Here is a 13,760-nt window from a genome sequence, read left to right on the forward strand (position 1 = left end):
TATTCAGGTAATTATATACTAATGAAAACATACCTATAAATATTAGATTCCGATCCTGCTAATAGATGCTCTAAATGCTAAACACTGGACCTTTAAGCAGGCATAAAACTGAAAACGTCTTACTTGATCTTCTGTAAGACTAATCCGCATTTTCCCTCCAGGTAGTCTAACTTCTTCCTGTCCAAATCTGTCTGGATCCTCAGCCTGTGGTCCAAGATGAGAGACTGGAGAAGCTGAATACACTTAATCAGCTCCTGGAAAGGTCAATAAGAAGAAAAAAAAGCAAAGTATTGATTTTACAAACTAAAAAGAACACACTAATTTTCCAGTTTTTAAAAAAAAAATGTGAACAATTTCCAGAGAGTGAACCTCTTAAAAACTCCTGAATTCTAATAATCATACAGTTACATTATAATATAATGTGACAACCTGCCAAAAACAGAGGAAACGTGTTAGCCGGTGTTTCATAAACAACGTGTCATTGAAAGAGCGCTCACAGAGAGGTAGAGCTGAGTCTGTCTCTGCAGGAGAACTGTGTTTTCCCGGCAGGTCTCCTTCAGACTCTCTGCTCTTTTCTTCTCTTTGTCCAGTAGGGCTGACAGATGAGACAACTTGCTGTTCTTCAGACCCTCACTCTCACTCTCTACAAGAGATCCCAAAACAACATCCCGGTCATCATTCCATCAATGTAGAACAGTGCAGTGATATAAAGGTAGTGAAAGTGAATAGAATCGGTACTGGTGGGAGCAGATAAATCAGTGTCTAGATACTGTACCCCATTCAGGCTGATAGTAAGAGAGGAGGCTCCAACACTTTTTCTTCAGATGTTTCTCTAGCTCTCTGGGAAGTCCCTGTTTCATTCTTTGAACATTCTGGTGAAGATAAATACAGCATAAACAAGCAACATTTAAGCATTAATCTGCCATATTTCTGTTGTTACTAAAGTATCCATCTACTGATCTTTTACGAAAAACTGCAAACAGCTGTGAGATCATCCATTGATCCATCATTTACGCAATACAAATTCACACATTAAACACCAAAGCACCAAAGTAAACCGTTTTCCTTTAAGGTAGGTTATGTATTTTTATGACTCACCTTCTCTGACGGCATGAGCTCCATCACCTGTTGGGGATTCAGACCCAGAACAGAGGGCTGGTCCTGGTTGGTAGTGCTACTGGGATCCAGCTGTCTGACACACTGAGACACCAGCAGACACTTCTCCATCGTCTCATAGAACTGCACACACAAATATGTGACATGGTAGATTTCTGGATACTGAAGGTCAGATGCTTCAAACTGTGACCTTTAGCTGCAATATGCAAAGTAAGTTGCCTACTACATCTTTAACAACCAAAAAGAAACATGTTGCGACATACAAGAGACACATACAGCTGACATGGGCTGTGGTACCCGTGTGATGTTCTTTGTGTGTATTGTTCGTGTGCCTTTCTGGGCTATGTGAAATGTACCATGTTCTGGTCAGGGGGCACAGTGGCGTGGTGCTTCCTGATGCAGTGCTCCTGGACCATCTCCTGCATCCCTTTGTGGAGGCTCTCGGAGCGCAGCCAGTGACGCCTCTGGCTCTGCAGCTTCTGTTCAGCCTGGAGAAAAGCATGTGTAAGTGCTCACAGACACAACAACAACAACAACAACAACAACAGCAAAACTTAATAACTTATATTCTACAATGTGGCAAATCAGATAGCGGTTTGGTCTAACTCGAATTTGTATTGCACCATGTCCTACTGCATCTTGCAAAGAAAGGAGCTGGTATGTTAGCAGATGACCCGGTGCCTGCTGATACCTTGTCCAGTTCAGTCTTCAGTGGGACGGTGAGTCCACTTTGGTCCACATGTTGTGCCAGGGTGGCCAGCAGTTTACAGAACTGAGGGTTCTGGGTCAGATCCTCCTCTGTCATGTCACACAGAGGGAAGGAGGCCAGAACTGGATGGGAGGATAGTAAACACAGTAAGTTAAAGCTATTGCCAATGGCCGAACAATTCAGTAAAGAGATTCACAACAGCACAGCACTCCAACTTTACCCAAATGCGACTATAGCTGCTTTTATCTCTCTTTTTTTCTCTCATTCTGAGATAAATTAGGTTCATATCCACCACAGCAGCAGCAGTTAGTAAACCTGTGTTCTTACCCTGTTGATGCAAGCTGTCACCCTTCCCAAGCGATGATACATGTGCAGACTCGGGACCAGCCGACATTTCCACCTGAATTGTGTTGCCTGTTAACCAACAACGTCAGACTTTATGGGACTTCTGAAGACTTTTCTCACTAACGGGACCGCGACATGTAAATAAAATGCGTACTTCCTGAATCAAGTTGCGCGCGTCTGCAGAAAGCGTTCCTATTGGCTATGTGACCCACGTGGTTACCACGCACCGTTTGTGCCCGTCTTGCTCGAGCTGCGCGCCACCGCGGGAGCGCGCACTGCGAAAGCGAAAATTACTAGGTTAAATACATTGGAATGATTTCTTAGGAGGAAAATGACTGTTTAACAACAATATAATCTTCATTGACCTTAATGATGATACATTAAATGTGGTCATTCTCTGCGAAAAACGTTAACAGTTTTTTCCCACAAAATTACAAAAAAGTTTTTTGTTTTTTTTTAACTTTGCAGGTTTTGTGATATGACAGAGATGGCTGAACTGGCAAATACAACACAGTGCTCCTGCATATCACACAAGGCAACATGGTAGCCTACAACACAGTTCATTATCAGACTGCATCTTCCTCCCCCAGTGTGTAACTCAGAGTTAGTAAAGTAGGAACTGGATAAAGAAAAGTGCCTTTCTCAGATAAGATAGTTAATTTATCCGTATACGTGCTGCGTTGCGCTGGTTCCACTGTTCACCTCCCTGCCTCTCTCAGTTTGTATCCGACTCTAAAACTCTTCTGCTTGAGCTCTGTACTATAGAGGACGGATTCACGGTCAAAGCCATCTATAACAGGTTTGCTGAGCACTCCAAGTCCTTCCACCAAAAGGACTACAATGAAAGATCTTTCTCTCCCAGAGAGGGCGTCACCTCTGCCATCCAGGATATGGACCATAAAGTGCAGACTGCTGCATTTACCTTCAGCTCAGCACCAAAGATGGGATGTGAAAGAGGGACTTCTGGACTTCTTCACTGGTAAACAGATGTTTACCCCACTGCTTCGTGTCAAAATGGCTGCTATGAAAAAGATCTATTTACAACAATAATTCGTCATAGCTGTTTAAGGAGAATCATAACAATGTTGGTGGTAACACTATACAAACTACTGGAATAAAGTACAAATGTTAAATAGATGAGTGTTGCTCCCAAGTCAGCCCAAATAGTTGCCTGTTGCTTGTTCTGGGATTGGGTAGTCAAATTCCGAACATGCCAGTCTCAACATGCATGCTCACAGTTGAAAAAACATTTCAACAATGTGTTTACCTATGTCCAAATTCTCCTTGTTGCGTCGATCAGTGTCTCGATAATAAGCGGAACAGTGTTTCCCTCTTGATATCTTTACCACCATGAGGGTTTTCTGAAAACTCACTCTGCTGTTCTCATCCCGATGAGTAAATTCAGCATTCTGTCTTATAATTTTCATAACCCAAGTACCTGTTCCAAAATAGATAAAATAAGATACTGTATTTCCTAAAAACAAGCTGGATGTAGGAGATGTTTAGGAGCATGACTAAGGTGGGGATGACTTTGTGATTATGGCTCCTAAGAAAAGAAACATGCTCCCTGAACCCCACCCCTTTGTCTTTTATGTCTCTGCATGGAAAGGTTGTCTTTCATCGTAATTTGATGCTGGTCATCAGTCTCCTTGTCCTCAACATCTTTTTAGATCAGATATTTTCGTGGCCTCGGCTCTGACCGTCAGCCGACACCAGCATGGCCGGTTGTTGCTGCTGGGGTTGGCACCATAAAGCCACCCTGCTCTTCTAGAGCTTGTTGAACTTCCAGGCAGAAGAAGCAAATTTTGCTTTGATAAAGGTCAATAAAATCTTTTTGTTTTTGCTGTGCCAGATTTGTGTAACTTTTGCTGCAGTGCAGTGGCAATATCCTTCTTCAAGTCTAGACTTTGACTAGCAGGGGGTCAGTGAGATAGGGGTGTGACTAGGGCTCCTAATTACATTAATTATCATGATTACTTCTTATTATCAGTACTTAGGTGTTAATTAGATGACATTACATGATAACTTGTCATTTGCTGAGCTCTCAGGCTGCTGCGTCCAAATTAATCTTTTATCCTAAATTCTCTGTTATGCACAATATCAACCACTGTGTCAAGACTTTTTACAAGATTGGATTAGGTATAAAACAATTAATTGAGCAGGCCTTGTATCCGTCACATTCTCTCCTATCCATGTTGAATCTGGGGTTCCACAATTGTGAGTATTCCTGTGCTGTGTGGCTTTCCCCCATGACCTCTAGCCTCTCATGTGCGCTTCTCACAGCTGTTTCCCCGCAACAGCCCATGCCCATATCTGGTCTTGTTGGTGCAGCATTCCTGGTGCTTTGTAACCATATCCTTACCTAACTATGCCCAGGCTGTTTTATACTTTACTCACAATTCTACCACAATCACGTGCTGCCAGCCACAGTTCAGTGGCTCTAGACAAGATGATCCAAGGTGTGCCAAAAAAACATTTAAAAAATCCCTGATAAATGCAGAATAAATAAATAAGGGGGTTTCTAGCATGTGATATAACTTTTGCGTTGCACATATTATGTATAGTAACTTCACTATAGTGCTGTTTACACAATGGCTGGTGGTCCTCACTCATCAATGAGTGGGCAAAATTAGATATGGGAGCCAGTCAATTCGAGTGGAATTATAATTGACACGGAATAAAACCAATGGATTGTGTTAGGATGCGACTCTCTGCATTTGATTGGTCACGCTCAAGGACCAACCCTTATTTGCTAAACCAATTAATAAAAGCTACAGTTGATTGCTGATGCCTTTGACCAATCATAGGCCCGGGTTTCCTAATAGGTGGGTCTTTGTCACGGAGGGGTGGGGTGTTCGAGGTCATTCAGTCCCTCTCTGATTCACTCTATCGGCGTGTGTTTGTGGGGACGGGTAGTTGGAGTAAGGAGTCGCCGGGCGGTAGTGCATCTCAAACGCTTTTAGGGAAAGAAACGCCGCTGAAAATTGCACCGCAGACTGAAGGAAACGGCCCCCGGTGACGGCTTCTGGGAAATTACTCAACGCAACGACTGCGCCACACGCACAACCAACAAACGCAACCAGGCTATCAAATGCTAGCCAGCTAGCATCCCTGAAAACTGACGGGATCAAGGTGTTGATAGCTACTAGCCTCCCAGCTAATTACCCATCAGCTAGCATCCTCCAGCACTAGCATCATTAGCTCGCTTTTCCTCCTCGCGCACGTCGAGACTTTCAGCCATTGCTCGTGGCGGTGCCTTTCAGCTCGCGAGCACCAAATCCCAGATTGAGGCTCAGACAGACAACGAGCTCCCTCATTATTACTACTGCTGCTGCTGCTGCTGGAGACGGCGTCTGCGTTGCATTAGTTAGTTGACACCATCACACCCATCTCCCCAACCCCTTTTCCTCTGCCCCTCTCCCTCCACCCGAAACACTGGAAATCCACAAGCGGCCGGATAGCGGCGAAGGGCCGGCGAAGCTGGGGGTGGTAACGTTACCGGACTCGCCGGGAGTCGTAGCGGCTTCAGACAAGCTCAGCCGTGGGGATCTACCGACCATTATGGACGGGCTGGCCGTCGAAGTTCGCGGCTCGAATGGGGCCTTCTACAAGGTAACCTGGTTACAGTCGTAGTTTCTGGTTGTCCCAGTCAAAAGTTTTGTTTCAGGGAAACTGTTGGGTTTTGTTCCTCTGAGCTCGGCCCTGGTTAGCCGCCAGTTGAGCACTGTTAGCGCAGGACCAGTGCAGACAAACAGGGATGGTTATGGTTTCATTAGGGCTGGCCATTGTGGGGTGGGTAGCTAGCTCCTGTTAGCTGTGAAGCTAAGGTACACTTGTCATCACCATGTCTGGCCTATATTTGTTCGTTTTAGCGAATGTCAATATGAGTACATGCCAAACCACGGGGGAAAGATTCCTGTAGTTTGGACCGACATGCAGTGTTTCCAGTAACACATTGCTTTGTGTCTAAATGTGGGATGCAAGCAGTTTAAAGTGAAGCTTGCTGCTAATCAGACAGCTGTTTTGCAGTATGATGAGATGCTACATCAAAGCTCACATACTTCATATTTGTTTTTCTGCCCAACCTACGTTCTAGTTACACTACTGAACATTGCATCTTGTGTTTATGACTCTGACGAGGAAGAGGTAGTGTCGGTTTCTGTTTCAATTCTGTCTCATTTTCAAAAGAAAGATAACTTTCATATCCAGACACACGACCTAAAGTCTGTCTTGCTGCTGTGTCACAGCTTGTTTTTAGGACCTCTGCGACTTAAAACCGAATTCTACACATTCATTTTATTCAAATGCCGCTTAAATATCAGTGTTTTTATCAGGCATCTAGGTTTAGTTTTTGGTAAACAGTGTAGGTTCTGACATAATTTGGGATTTTAAAGGATTCTAGCTAAAAAAAACCTGAATCAGTTAATCCTGAGGAGACACCATGATGGTTGGAGATTGGAAAATAACTCCTCATCTTCCTCCTCATCCATCTCTTATTTTTATTGCTCTCAGGTTAAACACATTCGTTTCCCCATGTGCTCTTCCTCTCTTTTCTGTCTTCGGGTGTTGAGCTGGTCAACGGACCACATGGTGGTTTAGTGAGGAGCCTATATTTACTCTCCTCATGCTGCTTCACCTGTCGTTCTGTTTTACAGGGTGACAGTTTGGCTCTGGCATGAATGAACGCTTTCCACTCCTCTCTGTTACGTCCATTATCTCACAGCTCTCATTTTGTGGATGAGATGGACACTTGGTTGTGGTAGCGACATTCTAAATGTCCTATTCCTGTACATTTGTTGTCCTCGATGGGGCAAAAAACTTTATTGTTTTGTTTCCTGTTGTGATTGACACAGTGGGTAAAAGGAGTTAGCTTTTTGAATGCACCTCATTCACCTTGGTGTTGGTGTGAGTCACTGAGTTATTTTTCATTTTTCATCATTTTTATGAACCTGTCGGGGCGATACTGAACCTGTCAGGAAAATAGAGCTTTATCCTGTTAAATCTGAGTCTTTTGCAGCAGCAAGCACATACCAGGAAAGCTGAACCAGAAAACCCAATAGAAGATTGAAACAGTTTTTGTATTCTCTTCATTGTGAGTAATGTTCCACGTTAGTTTCTTTATTTGTTGGCTAGATATCTTGCATTAACAAAAATCTCAGCTTTTTCTCATTTGATGATTTGAGCATAAACGGTCATATATGTGTGAGCGCAATGGCTACTTGTGTGGAAACCCCATTTTCGGGAGAGAGGCAACTAGCTCCACTGGTCCAAAAGGTCTTGGTCACCACACGGACCTGCATTTGGCGGCTGGCCTGAGGGTGAAACCGTGCATTACGGAGCAGCCCGTGACCCCTCTCTGCCCCCAACTTTACACCAGTCATGCTAGAAAGAGGGCTTGCCTGCCCCTCGACCTGGTCGCCCTAAGTGGAAGCAGTGCTCAATCTGACACAACCTGCAGCTGTTTCCCGACGTGACCTTTAGAAATGAAAGGGTGAGCAGAGCACCTTTTCAGTCAGACCTGTTGTCACAGCCGGCTCTAGTGCCACTGGGACCCTGCAGTGTGAGAGGCCGACGCTGGCCGTTCCTGTCGATACAGAGGAGTGTTTGGGCGAGCAGGACCGTTTCAGAACGGCAGTAGGTGCAGATTTAGAATCAGAGTTGTAGTCAAGAGTGGACGGCTAAAGAGGGGTAAAAATACCAATTTTGCCCCCGATCCAGGCTGAAACCCTAGCCAGCTCTTGCAGTGCAAAGGCAGCACCTTCCCAGCAGGTGAATCCACTCCCCGATTCCCGACCCCCCCCACGCATACTTGCAAGTGAAGTGCTGCCTGACTTCTCTGTCCCATATACGGTAGTGTCACACTGAGAGACACGCCCCACCCGCCACTTTCTCCCCGTCTCGGGGGGGGTGGTCAAAGTTTAGGGCTGCTGTGACAGATTTGTGGGCTGTCATGATGGACAAGTAACACGTTGAAGCGTCTCTCGTAATAGTCGTCTCTGGGCTATAATCTGTCCATATGGGTAGGCCCGAATGAGCCGGCCTTCCCCATACATGTGCCCTCATGAACATGCCTCTTGTACAACTATATTATTATTATTACTATTTCCAACTCACTCACAAAGAGAGAATGTGTGTATTTCAATTCTGTGTGTGTGTGTGTGTGTGTGTGTGTGAGAGAGAGAGATTTCCAGGCTGTGTGTGCTGTCAGGAGGAGTCAGTGTTCCTCGTCACTTTATCCAGCACCGAATTCACAGCCAGAGAATTGTGTCAGCGATGTGATGTCTTGGCTCCCAAAAAGCCCTGGATGCTCTTTCTCAGTAACAGTCACAGTATTGGTCTAGCACGGCTTACGAGCCAGCTGTCTGCGTTGTTTACATGGAAAATCAAACGGTCACAGCCCCACCCCTCGTCACTGTCTCTCTCTGTCTTGTGCATTCATGAGAATAACATTCTTTCTCTCTGCTTTTCTTTTAGGGTTACATCAAAGATGTCCACGATGACTCGCTCACAATTGTTTTTGAAAACAAGTAAGTTTGCTGTTTGTCAACCCCTCCTGCTTCATGACAAACAATCCATACATGGGGAAATGAAGCTCGGGCTGTAGTAGTTGAGAGTAACGACAGCCTGGTGCTTTACCCAGACGTTCAAAATGGTCCTCTTCAGCACCTGTGCTTGGCATGCAGCTGTCCATACATGTCTCTAACAGTTTTTTACCTCCTGCTCTGACCCCTCCTGCCCTTGCTGTCCCGATAGCATGCTTTCCTATACTCCTAGCCCCGCCTACTGTCCCTTTCCACGTCCCCCACCCACCCGTCCCTCTGGTCCCTCTGGTCCCTCTTTATCTACTTGGCTCAGAGTGCAGAGCCGGGTGGCCCTAAAAATAGTGACCCAAGGTATGCCGATTGGGAGGGGTGACAGTATGGTGCCCTGCGTCGTTTTTCGGGATGCCCCCCCCCTCCTCTTCTCCTTTTACTTTCTCTGAGCACATGGAGGTTTTGGAGAAGCTGGTTGTATAAGATAGTGAATGAATAAAACACCTTTTGGCTCTTAGATGAAAATTGCTTTTAAATCTAACATTCAAAATGAGCTTCAGAGTTTTAAAAAAAAAAGATATCAATACTGAATGAACTCAGAAATGAGCCGGTTTTCATTTTATGTGTCCGATGTAATAATCTCGATGTTTCACCTTTAAAACTCATTTATTGAACTTTATAGCACTCTGTTGAGCTTTTTTCAAGTTCTTATTTAATGTAAAAGGACCTCATATAATGAACATAGTCACTCATTATCCAGACACAGTTCCTTGAACTTCCTCATTAAACTTAATGAGCCATTTTAATTTTAATTTTCATTATGTCTGTTAGTGTACTGCACAGCAGTAAGTGGGTAATACACCAGTGTCATTCGCAATCCCTATATGACATGAATGGAAAAGAGCTTGAGCTAGGCTGCTTGAACTATGTAACCGTATTGAATTGTGTTACCTGTGATTGTTGATGTTTGTTTTTGTGTCTCTGTGTCGTCTCGCCATAGCTGGCAGCCAGAAAGACAGTTGCCCTTCAGCGACGTGCGGTTGCCTCCTCCGGCCGAGTACCACAAGGAAATTGGTGAAGGAGAGGAGGTGGAGGTAAGGCCTGCCGCTTTGCGTTTCTCTGACTCCACATTTTCACTAACCTCATGTCTCAAGGTGTCTTTGCACTTCATCAGATGGATTATTACTGGCTAGTATTGAGTGACATTTCCAGGCCATCCATATAGCCTCTAAATTATAAAAAAAATCAAACTATCTACATTTAAAATATTTAAATGACTGTAAAACAGCTTTAGTCATAGTCTTTTACCTCACATATTTAGCATTTTTTCCCATATCACGCAACACTAGTTAGTTCTACAGTATGCATCCTGTCTGCTCTCCTGAAAGCTCGACAGTGGATTGGTAGGATTCTATTTATGACACAGCATAGGTCGGCTGTTTGCTTGTTGAACATGCAGCCAAGGCCGTCGCATCTTGCTTTCCACTACCAGCATTTCAGAGCACAGTTTATGGGTGTAATAGATGTAGTTTTCTCCGTGACCCAGCTGTCATTCACTGTGTGTCGCCTTACAGGTTTACTCCAGGGCCAACGAACAGGAGCCATGTGGCTGGTGGCTGGCCCGGGTCAGAATGATGAAGGGAGAGGTAAGTGGTTGCTAGGAACCAAGGAATATTATCTATAAAAAAATGAGATTGAAAGAACTGGTAAGAGATAGAAAAATAGCTGAAACTTTCTTTAGAATTTTGTTTCATTGCAGAAGAGTAACCAGAAACCCCCCCGCTGAGCATATCCTCTCTACTTTTTTTTTTGCCTTAATGGTGTTTTCAGATCCCCTTTCCACCTCTGCATGTCTCCAATGATTCAAACATCATAGTCGCAGGAAATTACAAAGAACAACATGATGCTGTTTTGTAGTCCCGTCATGTGTAAAATACACGTTAGACCATGCGAGTTGTTTGTATTTTAATCCGGTCTAATTTGCCTAATCTTCACAGTGCGCTGAAGGAATTGTTATTTCCTGAGTTTTACTTCCTGGACCTTAAATTTCCTGGAGCTATTTGGTTAAAAAGGACTAATATTATAGAGAAGATGATGCCTTGTGTTAGTGATGAAATCTAGCTATGCTAGCTTCCTCTGTATCTCAGTATTTAATAATCAGTAATAGAGGCAAGTCAATTATCTTTCACTTTTCCTTGGTGTTGTATTGCCAGTAACTGTTTATTGAGCTCTGGGTGCTGCTGTATGTGGAGTGAATACAGGCCTGTAGTAAGATAACTTTTGCTGGCTAATGAGCTCAAACAGTCAGTATGTCCTGATGCGGTCTGACACTGTATCTTCAAATTATGTATCTCATACACCCTGTGCTTTTTCTTAACACTGACTTGTGTCAGAATTCATTTGCACCAAGCTCAGTCTAACAGGCTCAGTTATTTTATGTCTTTTATAGTTTTATTTTCTGATGATTTCAGCCAGGACTGGCTCTTAGTCACCAGCACAAGCTGCAGGTTGAATAGTGGGTCAGTGGGATATGGAAAGGACAGCTTTGTAGTGCTACTGTGCCGGGGGGAGTTGCTGCTGGTGTAGTGCTGTTATTTGGAGCAGTCTGATAAGAGCCTGCAGGAATGTCTAGCATTGACTGATGGCTTTAATTCTGTCCTTAGAGCATGGAGTGTGCAGTGTTCATCTCACTGCCTCACTCTGTCATGGTTCCTCTTTTTCTTTCTCTACATCTGTTCATCTCTCTCTGCATATCACTCTGGCACACCTTTGTTTCAGAAACTGGGAAATGATTGTAGTATAGCTTCATGAATAAATACATTTTTGATGTGAAGTATAATTTCTTAATTTGAGAGTGGACATCAATGAATTTTTAATTTGACAGCTGACTCAGACTTTTTTTTTTTTTTTATATGGATGGAATATAGCAGCTCTGCTCTGTGTATATCCTGGCATGATTTGTTTTGTTTTTCAATTCACATTGGTTATCTGAGCTGTCAGGCTTATTTGTCTGATATTTCTGCCGATCATTAAAAATCTGTATCTCTGTGCTGTTTTCAGTTCTATGTGATTGAATACGCCGCATGCGACGCCACATACAACGAGATTGTCACATCAGAGCGCATCAGGCCCCTCAACCCCAACAGCCCTTCCTCTCGAAACTCTTTCCACAAAGTCCCCATCCCTGTCCCAGAAGACCTGAGAGACATGTGAGTGTCTTTATGTTGTCAATTTTACACAATTGCACCAAGCTTGGGACCTGGGCACTGGGCAGTGCCAGATAAATAGCACTAAATGTTGAATTGAGATTGTCTCGGGTATATGAATGGATGCTTTTATATGTCCAAACACCTTTCTTTGAATGTTAAGTTGTCTCATTGAGCAGTGATGTTTTTAGTGGCCCACTGCTGCCAAATGAATAACGAGGCTGACTCTCCTGTGGATTGTTTTCTTATCGACAGCTGTGCAAATGACAACATTCACAAAGACTTCAGGAAAGCTATCGGAGCCAACTGCATCTTCTACAGTGCCCAAACACACGAACTCATTGTGCTGGTTAGTACTCAGAATACACACATGGTCTCACCTCATGAACGAGCAAATAGCCTCGTTACATATCCACATATGGGGAAATGATACAAATGAGCTGTCGTAACTCTCACATAAACATCTGAAAGGTTTAAAACCAGTGGTTCTCAGTCAGGGGTCCCCAGAAATAGTTTTAATTTCACTATTATTTGATTCACTAGGAGTTAGCAGAGTGAGAGAATGTATAAGAATGACTTTTCTGTTCATAGGTTTTACACTTACAATCTACAGTATAGACAGTTATTGAATAAGTAAATATTATCAGATCAGGATCCTAAGAGTACATCATATAAAATACGTGCCTGATCACTGTCAAATGAACTGCATGTTGGGGATTTAATAGGCGTTCCTAAGTTATCGTTAGGTGTAGCTTTGAATCCAGCTCATGCCACATATCTTGCTTCCCCCTCCCATCTCTCCTAATTAATTCACAAACACTGACTAAACGATTAAATTGCAACTTTATACCTTTCTTTATCATCTTCACAGTCTACAAATGAAACCACAGTAAAGCGTGCCACTCTCCTGAGCGACATGCATTTCCGCAGCATCCGTACCAAGCTTATGCTCATGTCCCGCAACGAAGAAGCCACCAAACATTTGGAGGTAAGCTCTTTTGACATGCACACACCCTGTCAAATACATAAGACACTACTCATCAAGAAATTAGAAGCCCTAGCCAAGCATTTTGGCTTGGTTTACACATTTGCACACAAAAACCGCCTATGTGTTTCCCCTCCCAGACAAGTAAGCAGTTAGCATCAGCATACCAGGAAGAGGTGAAGGTCAGGGAGGACCTGATGGGCCTCGCCATCGGCTCCCACGGTGCCAACATCCAACAGGCAAGGAAGGTGCCTGGTGTCACAGCTATCGAACTGGAAGAGGAAAGCTGCACATTCAGGATCTACGGAGAGGTACACCGCCTAAAGAGCATGTGTGCCATTGTATGCCTGTCCCTGTCCCAATGTATGGATAGATGTACTGTAATGTGGTGCAATGTTTGTGTTGTGTTTCAGACCCCAGAAGCAGTAAAGCAGGCTAGAGAGTATCTTGAGTTCAAAGAAGACTACTTTCAGGTACCCAGGAACCTTGTAGGTGAGTGAGCTACAGAACATCCCTGAAGGAGCTAATGTTGTTGCCGATAACATCCCACTTTATCACCGTAGCATATTCCTTATCACTACACATATGTACTCTCTTATTTTCATTACATTCTTTTAACTTTCTTTATTTCTTCTTTCTCCCATGTGCAGGCAAAGTCATCGGCAAGAGCGGCAAAGTCATCCAGGAGATCGTGGACAAGTCGGGCGTGGTCCGCGTCAGGATTGAGGGAGACAACGACAAAAAACTTCCCCGAGAGGAGGTAGGCAGGCAGGGGGCAGGCAGGGACGACACTGCCAGCGGCAAAGAGGTGAATGGACCGTTCGGCTGGTCTCCCAGTCCCCTATAAACTCAGTCCCCCCCCCCCT

At 44.1% G+C, this 13,760-nt stretch overlaps 2 protein-coding genes across 3 annotated transcripts in view; one reads left to right on the forward strand and one right to left on the reverse strand.

Annotated features, from left to right (window-relative positions):
* Positions 1-2,353, reverse strand: part of haus4 (HAUS augmin-like complex, subunit 4) — a 3,958-nt gene extending 1,605 nt beyond the window's left edge. Inside the window, exons 1-7 of the mRNA XM_035675576.1 lie at positions 2,153-2,353; positions 1,808-1,947; positions 1,473-1,604; positions 1,099-1,239; positions 776-872; positions 498-643; positions 124-254 (exon numbers count right to left, since the gene is read on the reverse strand). Of these exons, the coding sequence (XP_035531469.1) occupies positions 124-254; positions 498-643; positions 776-872; positions 1,099-1,239; positions 1,473-1,604; positions 1,808-1,947; positions 2,153-2,219 (854 nt within the window). The 5' untranslated portion in view covers positions 2,220-2,353. The remainder of the gene's footprint in view (positions 1-123; positions 255-497; positions 644-775; positions 873-1,098; positions 1,240-1,472; positions 1,605-1,807; positions 1,948-2,152) is intronic.
* Positions 2,354-5,041: 2,688 nt separating this feature from the next.
* fxr2 (fragile X mental retardation, autosomal homolog 2) overlaps positions 5,042-13,760 on the forward strand; it is a 13,672-nt gene continuing 4,953 nt past the window's right edge. Inside the window, exons 1-10 of one of the 2 annotated variants that reach the window (XM_035675578.1) lie at positions 5,042-5,782; positions 8,645-8,697; positions 9,704-9,797; positions 10,278-10,349; positions 11,764-11,912; positions 12,165-12,258; positions 12,781-12,897; positions 13,035-13,205; positions 13,308-13,386; positions 13,545-13,654. In XM_035675578.1, the coding sequence (XP_035531471.1) occupies positions 5,732-5,782; positions 8,645-8,697; positions 9,704-9,797; positions 10,278-10,349; positions 11,764-11,912; positions 12,165-12,258; positions 12,781-12,897; positions 13,035-13,205; positions 13,308-13,386; positions 13,545-13,654 (990 nt within the window). In that variant the 5' untranslated portion in view covers positions 5,042-5,731. Of the gene's footprint in view, positions 5,783-8,644; positions 8,698-9,703; positions 9,798-10,277; positions 10,350-11,763; positions 11,913-12,164; positions 12,259-12,780; positions 12,898-13,034; positions 13,206-13,307; positions 13,387-13,544; positions 13,703-13,760 lie in introns of both variants that reach the window. The other variant, XM_035675577.1, reaches the window with a different exon arrangement.

Source organism: Morone saxatilis, unplaced genomic scaffold (assembly GCF_004916995.1).
Source record: "Morone saxatilis isolate NCDOM2014 unplaced genomic scaffold, NCSU_SB_2.0 Contig4, whole genome shotgun sequence".
Taxonomy (NCBI): domain Eukaryota; kingdom Metazoa; phylum Chordata; class Actinopteri; family Moronidae; genus Morone; species Morone saxatilis.